This window comes from Octodon degus, unplaced genomic scaffold, assembly GCF_000260255.1.
Source record: "Octodon degus isolate 3935 unplaced genomic scaffold, OctDeg1.0 scaffold00053, whole genome shotgun sequence".
NCBI lineage: Eukaryota > Metazoa > Chordata > Mammalia > Rodentia > Octodontidae > Octodon > Octodon degus.
The window spans coordinates 6032043-6043528 of record NW_004524629.1 but is presented as its reverse complement, the minus strand read 5'-3'; the positions used below and the strand labels follow the sequence as shown (position 1 = coordinate 6043528).

At 38.9% G+C, this 11486-nt stretch overlaps 1 protein-coding gene across 3 annotated transcripts in view; it reads left to right on the top strand.

Annotated features, from left to right (window-relative positions):
• The first annotated feature begins 1426 nt into the window (after positions 1-1426).
• The window catches only part of Spice1 (spindle and centriole associated protein 1), a 53335-nt gene continuing 43275 nt past the window's right edge, over positions 1427-11486 (top strand). For 2 of the 3 annotated variants that reach the window (XM_023717661.1, XM_023717659.1), the window contains exons 1-3: positions 1427-2027; positions 5420-5518; positions 8365-8412. In XM_023717661.1, the coding sequence (XP_023573429.1) occupies positions 5420-5518; positions 8365-8412 (147 nt within the window). In that variant the 5' untranslated portion in view covers positions 1427-2027. The remainder of the gene's footprint in view (positions 2028-5419; positions 5519-8364; positions 8413-11486) is intronic. The other variant, XM_023717660.1, reaches the window with a different exon arrangement.

Sequence of the window (11486 nt, the reverse complement as noted above, 5' to 3'; positions counted from 1 at the left end):
CACATGCCAGCTAGCCCTGCCCCCTGGTGGGCTGAGCTGATCACACACACACACACACACACACACACACACATAAAATTAAAAAAAAAAAAAAACAGTAGAAAGCCAGGGCCTAAAGGAAATTGTGCTATTGGAGCACATTAACCTTGGCCTTGAATGAAGTATTGTGTAGGTCCTCACCTAATCTACAAGGCTCTGCCTATGCCAGTTGAAGCCTATTAGGGCAGCCTCCCCTTAAACAACTGCCCTGTTCTCTCAACTCCACACATAATTTTTAATTTTATTTATTGTTCTAGAAGTACAAGGTAGCATTAAAACAGGAAAAAATTTTGAATGGTACAGAATTTCACTAAACAAAATAATATGAATTTTATAGTGTTTGTTGTTTTGCATAGTATTGTCATCAAATTAGTTGTTTATATTGCCAGATATACATGCAAGATTGAAAGAAAGAAAAAAATTACAAGAAAAAGAGAAAGGAAGACGAATTGAAAAAAGAAGACAAAATTAAAAGCATTAACTGCTGCTTTCCATAGATCAGCAGAAATCCACAGTACAATTGTCCAAACTACCTCTTTTCCCCACTTCCTCTCCTGTCCTTCTCATCTCACTAATTCCTTCCTTTTGATCAGATTCATCCTCTTTTCCCAGTTTCTATTGTACCCTTCAGATTTTATCTTCTCTTTCAGGTTTTAGCCCAAAAGAGAAAATGCGATGTTTGCACATGCAGATCTGATTTATTTTGCTTAAGAGAAAGTATGGTCTCTAGTTGCATCCCTTTACTGATAAAAGTCTCAAATTTATTCTTTTTTTTATAGCTGAATAATACTCCATTGTCCACATATCATTCACGTTTTTCCATTTTTAGCATTTGCCATATGTCTTTGCACAAGTTTCCCTCCGCAGAAATGCCTTTTGCTTTGCAAGGTACTCATTCTTGTCCCTCAGCTCTCCTGAGAAATTCCAACATTCTTTAACAAACCTAGTATAGTTCTTTCCTAGCACTCATCACCCTTTAAGTATTACCTTTTTGTCATTGATAACTTTATGCTACTATGCCGTAAGATTCCTGGGAGCAAGGAGCTTGCTTTTTTTAGTTACCACAGAACTACTTAGCTAGCATAGCCTCTGGCACACAGGTAGATGGTAACAAAAACTCTAAAATAAATAAATAAAGGTGAAACCAAATATGTGAAGCCTGGTCGAGAGTAACACTTCTCATTTAGAAACTCTCCAGGCATAGCTGATGCTGCATGCCTATTCCGCAATGCTTTGCCAGAAAATTAGAGTTTAATTAAAATTGAGAAACATCTACGTCCTCGGCCTCAGCGCCTTAGCCAGTCATTGGACGGCACCTGCGCATTCAGCTCGCCGGAAATACGCAGTCGCGGGGGCGGGGCTCCAGTAACCCGGCAACAGCCCGGAAGTTGTGGATCGAGTTAACTTGTGGCGGGCTGCGCGGTTCTTGACCCAGAAGTTTTAGTCCGAGTGGAGGCAGCAGCCAGAAGTCGGCCAGGCAGGTTGGCTTACGCGGCAGAGGTCTGCAGCCCCCACGCTCACAGAGCTTTGGCGACTCGGGCTACTTCCAGGGCGGGGCGGCCGGGGCTGGCCTCGCTCTGTGTCCCGAGGACCCGGCGCCCGGGGTGGGTTCCTTCCCGCGGGACCCTCCGGGCGGCTCCGTGGGCTTTCCGCGCGTGCGTTTGAGGGCCTCGGTCTAGCGCGCTGTCCCTCTGCGGGAGCGCCTCCGTGCGCTTGGCAGTCGGCTCTCGGACGCTTGGCACGGGGCTAGAAGCTGGGGGTGCCGGATTCTCCCCGTCAGCGGGGTCACCGGGCGGAGAGGGACAGTCCGTCCTGCGCACGCTGGAATACGGTCCATCACTTCATCGATGGACCTCAGGAAGGCGTTCCGAAGAAGGAGCCGCCGGGGAGGGTTGTGAGGAGCCGTGGGAGTAAAGCGGGTAGAAGAGAGTGAAAGTCGGAAGAGGGCGTCCCGCGCAAGAGCACAGTCGGGGGACCTGTGTGCGAGGGCGAGAGCCCGGTTTGGGTGGGAAGACTGGGAAGCTCGGTCGGGCAGTCGGGGTGGGGCGAGCTATGGAGCTGGACTCTGCTGCTGTGGGGCGCCATGAAAATATTTTAAGGAAGGACATGAAAGTATGAGATTATACTCTTTGAGCCCTCTGTCTGGGTAGAAGTGATGGAAAGGATGCAGTTTCTCTTCATTAGTTTCTCAAACTAGCCCGGGCCAGTTTGCTGAACTCCCATCATAATTCTCCCTGGTCAAAGTCCTTCAGTAGCTCGGAGGGGCTCTAGAGTCGTATCCACTTTGCTGCAGCTTACAAGACCATCACCACTCCCCTTTGCCTTTTTTATTTTTTATTTTTTTAAGTCTCTTCCTTAGCCCGTTACCCCGTCACGTCAAACTGAACTCAAACTGCATGCGCTTTTCCCTTGCCTTGAACATGCTTGCTTTCCCACGTCTGACTTTTATTGATGCTTTAGCTTTCAGCGTAAACATTTTTGAGAGAATCGGAATGAGACCCTTCCATGGTATAGGATGAGGTATTTCCATGGCACATGGCATTGTTGCTTTTTTATTGTAATTTGTTTAATTGTAGTACTATGATAAACTCAAACTCTATCTGGCCATTGGCCGTTTTACTTTCATGCTAACTTGGTGCCTGGTTCTTAGCAAGTGCTTTAAAAATATTTGTTAAATTAGTAGGTGGATGAGGTGAGTGAGTGAATGAGCGAAAGGGAAATCGATTAAGACAAGTAATGAGAGCCTCAGCAGAAATACTTAGTAAATGGAAAGGTAGGATGGTTGGTACTGGCAATCAAGTGACTGCAACAGAAGGAAGGGAAGAGTTAGGGATGGAAGCAAGGAGTGATTATAATGATTAACTGCTGAGTGTCTGCAGTCAAACTTTCTCAGAGTGAAAACTATGAGAAGGCAGTCCTTTGCATCTAAAAGAAACTACAACTAGAAAGAAAATAGACTTGTTGATCCATGTACAGATGCTGCTCAACCGTAGAAAGCCAGGGCCTAAAGGAAATTGTGTTATTGGAGCACATTAACCTTGGCTTTGAATGAAGTTGCTGTGTAGGCCCTCACCTAATCTACAAGGCTCTGCCTGTGCCAGTTGAAGCCTATTAGGGCAGCCTCCCCTTGAACAACTGCCCTGTTCTCTCAGCTCCACACATAATTTTAAAATTTCATTTTATTTTTTAAAGAGAGTACAAACTAATATTAATACAAAAAAATTCAATAATATACCTGATAGAGATAGAGAAGAGTGAACAGATGTTTTAATGTTAGGTATTCCCTGTCATTTAATATTCTTTTTACTATAGCTCTAAAGGATGCATGATTTCTTAGACAGATTAACTGATAGTTTGCCATTCTTTGTTTCTGCAGAGGAAATTGGAGATCTAAATGGTTAAACGTTTAAATGGTTAAAGTAAGTTACTTTCCTTGAACAACTACATTTCCGATATTTTTTTTAAAACCAGGCACTGAAACAGTGCGTGATGGTGCACGCCTGATGGTGCACGCCTGTAATCCCAGTACTGGGGAGGCTGAAAACAGGAGGATCACTATGAGTTTGAGTTGCATAGTGACCCTATACCAAATACATAAAATAATATAAAATAAAGTGGTATTTGTATTTCTGTTTGTTACCTACTGTGTGAATGTCACATTATTTCTTTGCCCTTTAGTTTTTTCACCTCTAAGATCAGTAATAAGTAATATTTCATGGAGTTATGTGGATTAAAGAAGATAATTGTGCAAAGAGCCTAAAATAGTATCTAGCTTAGAGAAGGCACTCATAACTTAAAAATGTTTTAGCTAATGTCATCAGCGCTGCTTCAACTATCATCATCACTGTCATAAAACTTAATTGTTGGGGCCAGGGAGACGGCTCAGTGGAGTAAGTGCTTCCCTGGCAAGCTCAAGGGTCTGAGTTCAATCCCCAGTTCCACCAAAAAATAAAATAAAAAAAATATAAAAAGTGCAATTAAAAAAATAAAACTTAATTGTTGGGCTCCAAGTGTAGATTGCACTAAGGCACTTAGCCAGAATAAATAAGGTCCTGGGTTCCATCCACAGCACTGCTAACGAAGCCCATTAGCCACACTCCTGCTTGTGTGTGACTCACCTCCTTTGCTGTGCTGTAAACTCTATACCATATTCGAAGAGTGAGTGAGCGCCGAGTGTGGGGACGCATGCCTGTTATCGCAGCACTCTGGAGGCAGAGGCAGGAGGATTGCTGCCAAGTTTGAGGCCAGCCTGGGCTACATAGTGAGACCCTGTCTACAAAAGACAAAAAGAATATGACTGATGAGAAGGTAGAAAATAATAGAGACTCAGGGCAAATTCTTGAGAACTATTTTTGTTTAAGCATCTTTATTACAGTACATTTATTTATTTATTTATTTATTTTGTACTGGAAATTGAACTTAGGCCCTTGAACTTGCCAGGCATGTGTTTATGCTACTGAGCTGTCTCCTGGTCCTGTATATGTTTTTTAAAAAATTACAAGCATAAAATTGTGGTGTTCAGGTTCTGTAAGTCTCTTTCTAACTTTCTATATTATGTGGTCTAGTGTCCTTTCCATAGTTATTTTAAGAGTGTCAAGCTTAAGTTTGGTTATTTATAAATTCTTATTGAAAATCAGTAATTACGTCCTTTTAATGTTATTTGGAGGTCTGATATCATACCTCATGCTGTACAGTTTAGCTACCTTGCAGGTAAGCAAATAGGTAGATGAGAGTGATTTAGAGGGTTAGCGTTCTTAGAAAACAAGGCTAAAAAACAAAAAACAAACAAAAAAGAAAACAAGGCTAGTTCTCTTTGACCCCCCTTTCTCTTTTATTTGATTGTTAGCATGTAACTGGCATTTACTCTACTAATTGAATCTGTGTGACTGATGACATACTCCATGACTTCCATCCTACTTCTCTGCTAATTTTCAATTTTTAGCTCTTTATTAAGCAAATAAAGTTAAGTTATCCACTTGAAACTTTGCTGCATGTGTCCATATCAATTTCCTGTTAGTTGTAAAACAAAAGAATCAAGTATTTCAGTAGCCTGTTCCTTTCATGATGCTTAAAGTTTTCTTTTGATATTTTAAGTTACTTTGTTTTTACTAGGTGTGCTTCCCCCCTTGCTGGTAATGCACAATTATTACTTTTTCTTGTATTTAAAACTTTTTTGTGGGGCTGGTGAGATGGCTTAGTGGTCTAAAGCACCTACTTAGAACAAGCTAAGCTAAGCAAAGCACAGGGACCACGGTTCAATCCCCTAGCACCACGTGCCAGCCAGCCCCACCCCCTGGTGGGCTGAGCTGGCCACACACACACACACACACGCACACAAAATAAATAAAAATAAAAATACAATTTTTTTTATTACTCATAGATGTCATTGGTCAGAGTGAACCGTTACTGTCCCCGAGGAGGTGGGAAAAAGGCACTGAAAGTGAAAAAGAAGAAAGCTGTTGTGAAGCAAGACTGGGATGTAAGTACGCATGGTGGGGTGGCAAATTGTGTAACTTTACTCTGAAGAACACAGTGCAGCCCTACTTACACAGGATGGTGTTCTGAAAGGGGCGCAAAGTACCATTAATCAAGTAGTAAAGTGGAACGGGTGTCTGAGCATGTTATATCCTTGTTATTTGGGAAAAGAGACTTCTTTGGGGAGTGCTTTAGAATATGCCTCTCTAGGTTATAGCTTCTGGCTCATTTGAAAAAAAATTAAAATCTTAATTGGGTGGAGAGTGTGTCTTTTAAAAAAGTCCTTTCACCTCTGCTTTGATTGAAATCTCATTGCTTTAAGGCAACACTAATTAGCCTGTTGCTGAAGTCTATGAAGAATTTTTGGTACCTGTTTCGATTTGTCCTTAGCAACCAGTGATGGCAAAATTTTGGGGGTGGCACTTTTGACTGAAAAAGTAGGTGATCTTTCTTCTCTTACCTTTTGATTATTTGTTGGTTACCTCTCTAGAGACTGGTAAATTTCAGTACAAGATTCTCTTAAAATATAGAGCAGGTTTCAGATATCTGGAAATGTGAAGCCTGGCTTCTAACTTGCGTATCACCTCTCCTTACTCGGAGAGTTATCTTTTGCATCCTGAATGTTTGGTTTGGATGTGAGACTTGGGTGCCTTTACTTTATGTTGTGAAGAATGAGTAGTCAGGGACTAGCTTAGATCTTCAGAATTGTTCTGGGCTTAGAACTTTCACAGTAGTGGTCAGGTCACCACCTTTGCCAGCTATCTTGAGTAAACTGACAACTTCTGGAAGTGGGACAAGGGGACTTCCTGGTTTATATTATTTTATTGCTGTCTGATTGGCAGTATTTATGGTAATGTGGTATTGTCCCTTTCATAGTGGTTAGCTTGGAAAGTTCAGCATTTATTTCAATATTTAGCTGTTGCTCACAATTAAATTGAAACCTATCATTTGAAATTATATAAAAAATCATCTTCATTTACTTATTATCTCCAGAACTGGAGAAAAAAAAAATCTGTCTTTTGAAGGTAGATTGAACTTGGAAAATAGTTATTTGGCTTGAATAATTAATGGTTGAGGAGAAGTCTAATTGACTCATACTGTTTTGGTAACAACTGTGAGACACTTTCTAAAATGATTGGTATGTTAGATTTAAGGGCAATTTGAGAAGAAAATAGCTTAAAGTCCTAGAAGTAATGATGGGGAAAGGGCTGGCCAAATAGCTCAGCGGATTAAAGCGCCTGCAAGCAGGTGCAGGGGCCTGGGGTTCCATCCCCAGGCGTGCCATGCCGACCAGCTCCTGCTCCCAGGGCGCACTGAGACAGCAATTGAGACTGGGCGTGGTGGTGAGTGCCTGTACTCCCAGCTCTTGGGAGGCTGGAAACAGGTGAAACAGGCAGATCACTACAAGTCCAGTCTAGTAGTGAGACCCTGAACACCCTGTAGGCCCTTCCCTAAAAGTACAAAAAAAAAGTAATGGTGGCATTATATTTTTTCCATGGAAACTCATTCCAAGCATATCCCTTTTTTATATGCTAGAATTTTATTAGGATTACTGCAAACAATTCTCATGTGCTTGTAGTTGTATTTTGTGCCTTTCTAAGTCATGTAAAGATGTTTTCATGTAGAAAAGCTTTGGCTTAAGTGTAATCATGGCCAAAAAGTTTAGTCTTGAATTTGTCAGAAACTGTTGTGACTCTTTGTATTTTTTATCACTTACAAGTAAAACTCTGACTTGTTTTATTTCCTGTTTTTGTAAATCTGTGTAGTTAAGTAGCAGAGTTGATTTTGGAAAGTGCCAAGTTGCAGGGTTATTGGTTAGTGCTGTGCATTCTGGATACCACACAAGTCCAAGGGTACTATGTGGATGGACTAGAACACCCCTGGTACCTCCTGGAGTTGTATAGTATGCTGGCCTTGCCATGCTGGTTAGTACCTTGTTGCACAAGTGACTATTTTCACATGTTATGAAATTAAGTGGAGCCTACACTTAGCTGCTTAACGGTTTACCCTGGGAGTCACTTGAACAGCATGTTTGTTTACATACTGGCTACCCTGAGTGTCATTTCACTTGGGCGGGTATCATTTCAACCAACTGATTCTCTTTTTTATTTTTTAAATTTTATGTATTTGGTACAGGGTCTCACTATGAAGCTCAGAGTAGTGATCCTCCTGTTTTCAGCCTCCCCAGCACTAGGATTGCAGTTGTGCACCACCACTCCTGGTCTTGGGGACTCAGGGCACCCTGTGGTGAGTCCAGTACGACATTTGGTACCAGGGATTGAACCCAGGTCCCTGTGTTTGCTTAAGCAGGCACTTAGTTCCCTGAGCTATCTCACCAGCGCAACTGATTTTTGTATCAAATAAATTTGATAAAATTGTTTTTATATTTTCTGTTTTATTATAAAAATTAACAAAAACATGCCATTTTTGGTTATCCTCTATTTAAATAATTGAACTGGTAAGTGATTAATCTCAGATTGTAATAGGTTCTATGCCACTGATGTTTGTGGTTATAAAATGAACCTTTCTTTAGTGATTGTACTTTACTGAGAATTTTCTAAGAATCCTGGAATTCCATGGAATACAGTTTGAACACTACAACTTTAGTTAAGTGTACTCATTTAGAATATATGCCATCCTTTTTTATTCCTTGTTTTAATATAATTGTTTGTTTTCTGTAAGACACCTAACAGTAGTCTGTGATATTATTTATATGGAGAATACTGTTCCCTGGAAAGAACAAGTTTTTGGCCTCAAGATTTTAAACCCATTTTTAGCTTTGTAATCCAGTGAACACTCATATTCTATAAGAAACTTTTTTTCTTAAATAAAGGCCATCTTTTCTTTCAGGATACTGTGAATGATCTCACGGTTCATCGGGCAACTCCTGAGGATCTGGTAAGTTTGATATTGAAAGTCAACTGTTATTTGGTATTTGATGTTAGATTTTCAGAATAGATACCATAATCATTCCTGGGAATTCCTCAGTTGTGTTTTCTTTTGTTTTTGTGTATATAAAATCAAAAAGCATGTTTTCTGGACTTCCTGATTTTACCTAGGTAGATCTGTTAGTATAGGAATTTCAGTCAAGAGATTTGGGTTACCATGCAGGTCTTCTCTAATAGAGAATTGTCTTGAACACATCTCTCTTTTCTCCTCTACAAATACCTCAGGTATTATTTGCTGTGACTTTGTTTTGCAAAAGTATCGGTGTAGTAATTTACGCCTTGATCACACCATGCATATTTCTACATCTGAGTCACAATTCACAGTTTTTTCCTACCTTCTTTACTGCCCAAGTCTTACTTTGCTTTTTTATTCTAGCTTAACTCCTACTTTTTAAAAAGTTTCCAATAAAATTATGGGGGAAAAAAAGTTTCTACTGTACTTTTTTTTCATTTAAAAATAATAATTTAAGTTTACATAGTAGTTATTTATGGGGTACCATGTGATATTTTGTTACATGTTTGGGTTGTATGAAGTTCAAATTAGGATAAACAAATTTCTTTAAACACTTATTTATTGTAGAAAATTCAAAAGCCTTTCTTTTAGATTTTTTTGAAATGTACCATACCCTTCTGTACAATAGAATACAAACCTGCTCTATTTATATGTAATTCACATATCATAAAATTTCCTCTGTTAAGATGTGCACTTAAATGGTATTTAGTATATTCAGAGCTGTGAAACCATCATTGCTATCTAATTTGAGAATGTTTTCATTACCCCAGAAAGAAACCTGTGCCCATTATGTTGCTCCCTATCGCAGCTTCCTTCCAGTCTGTGGCAGGGACGTAGGCTACTTCCTGTCTCTGGATTTGCTTATCCTGGATTTTGCTTATGCATGGAATCCATTAGTGTCCCTTTGTGTCTAGAATCCTTTTCTTAGCGTAATGTTTTCAAGATTCATCTGTATTACAGCTTATACTGGAACTCCCTTATTGTTGCTGGATGATATTCCTTTGTGTGAATATCATATTTTGTTGATTGGTTAGTTGATGAATATTTGAATGGTTTCCATGTTTGGATTATTGCGAATATTGCTGCTGTGAACATTCATGTACAGTGTTTGTGTGACCATATGCTGTCACTTGTCTTGTATATGTACCAGGAGCAGAATTCCTGGGTCGTATAACATCTCCCAATTTTAACTTTCTGGGTGACTGCCACACTTTTCTAAAGTGGCCACATCATTTACATTCCAGCAGCATGTATGAGTTTCTAGTTTCTCCACATCAGGATTATTGTTCTTTTTAGTTCTCCCACTGGATATCAAGTGCTATTTCATTGTGGTTTTTATTTGCAGTTTCTTACTAAGAAATGATGTTGAAAAGGTGCTAAAGACCTTTTCATGTGCTTGTTGACCATTTGTAGTATTATCTTTGGAGAAATGTTTATTTATATCTTATATTATTTAAAATTGGCTCATTTATGTTTTTATTGTTGAATTGTAGTAGTAATCTTTATATGCTGGATGCAAGTTTCAAATGAGATATACGATTTACAAATGTCTTAGTTGTCTTTTTTCTTTCTTTCTTTCTTTTTTTTTTGGTGCTATTGGGAATTGAACTACATCCTCAGGCCTTTTTATTTTTTATTTTTGATATAGTCTTGCTCAGTGACTTGCTTAGACAAGGCTCAAACTTGCTACTACCTTCTTGCTTCAGCCTCAAGGGCTGGGATTACAGGCATGCACCCTTCCAGCCAGCCTTTTTTCACTGTTTTCCGTGATACCCTGCAAGCATGGTAGTTTTCTTTTTTCATGAAATCTAATTTATCTGTGTTTCCTTTGACCAATTGTATTTTTAGTATCATAAAATATCACCTACTGTTCACAAAAGTTCTAAATTTTCTCCCAAGAGTTTTAAAGTTGTAGCCCTTACTATGTTTAGTATGTGATGTGAGGAAGGGGGTCTAACTTTATTTTTTTTTCCCCCAGTGGATATCCAGTTGTCCAAGGATCACTGAAAAGATTTTTCTTTCACTCTTGAATTAGCCGGATAATCATATTGAAATAATCAGTTGTCCATAAGTATAAGGGTTTATTCTGTACTTCTGTTGATCTATATTGTCTATCTCTATTTGGTCATTAGAGCTTTGTATTAGGTTTGAAGTCCTGCTGTTTAAAATTGCTCTGCTGTTATTTCCTCTGAACTTAATATTTAATAAAGCATTGAATGTCTGCCACCTAATGCATGTCATTTATCTTTAGATAGATGGACCCAGTCTCCTTGGGCAGATACTATTAATGCTTCTAAAACACAGCAGCTATAACTTAAATTACCTTTGTGGATCCCAAAGTCCTAATCCTGTTAGATCTACCATATAGTACTTAAATATTTGAGGATAATACTGACAGTCAGTGGACTGAAATTTTTTTAATAAAAAGTTTTAAGCTCAAGTGAAATATAAAGAACTCATATAATTCAATGTACTCTTCACTTGGAAATAATATTAAATATTTGCTACAGTTGCTACATTTATCATAGTGTGTTCTTCAATGAAATATTTTAAAGTAAATCCTAAAGAATATACTACTTTTGTGCATACATACTTACTTTGCATTTTAAAATTAAACTTTAAAAAGCATAGAGATAGACAATGTAGATCAACAGAAGTACAGAATAAACCCTTATACTTATGGACAACTGATTATTTCATTATGATTATCCGGCTAATTCAAGAGTGAAAAACATTATCATATCCATAAAGGTAAATGTATTTTTTTTGTAATATTTAGTCCCTATCCAAACTTTTTTTTTTTTTTGAGACAGTGTCTCATTATGCAGTTCAGTCTGGCCTTGAACTCATGTAGCTGGGCTGGACTTGTATAGTTGAGGCTGGCTTTGACCTTGCAGAGATCCTCCTGCCTTGGTCTTTCAAGTGCTGGGATTATAGGTGCATGTTACCACACCCTGCTCAGACTTTTGATACTTACGTAAAAGTCATTTTGTTCATTTTATGTGACTTAG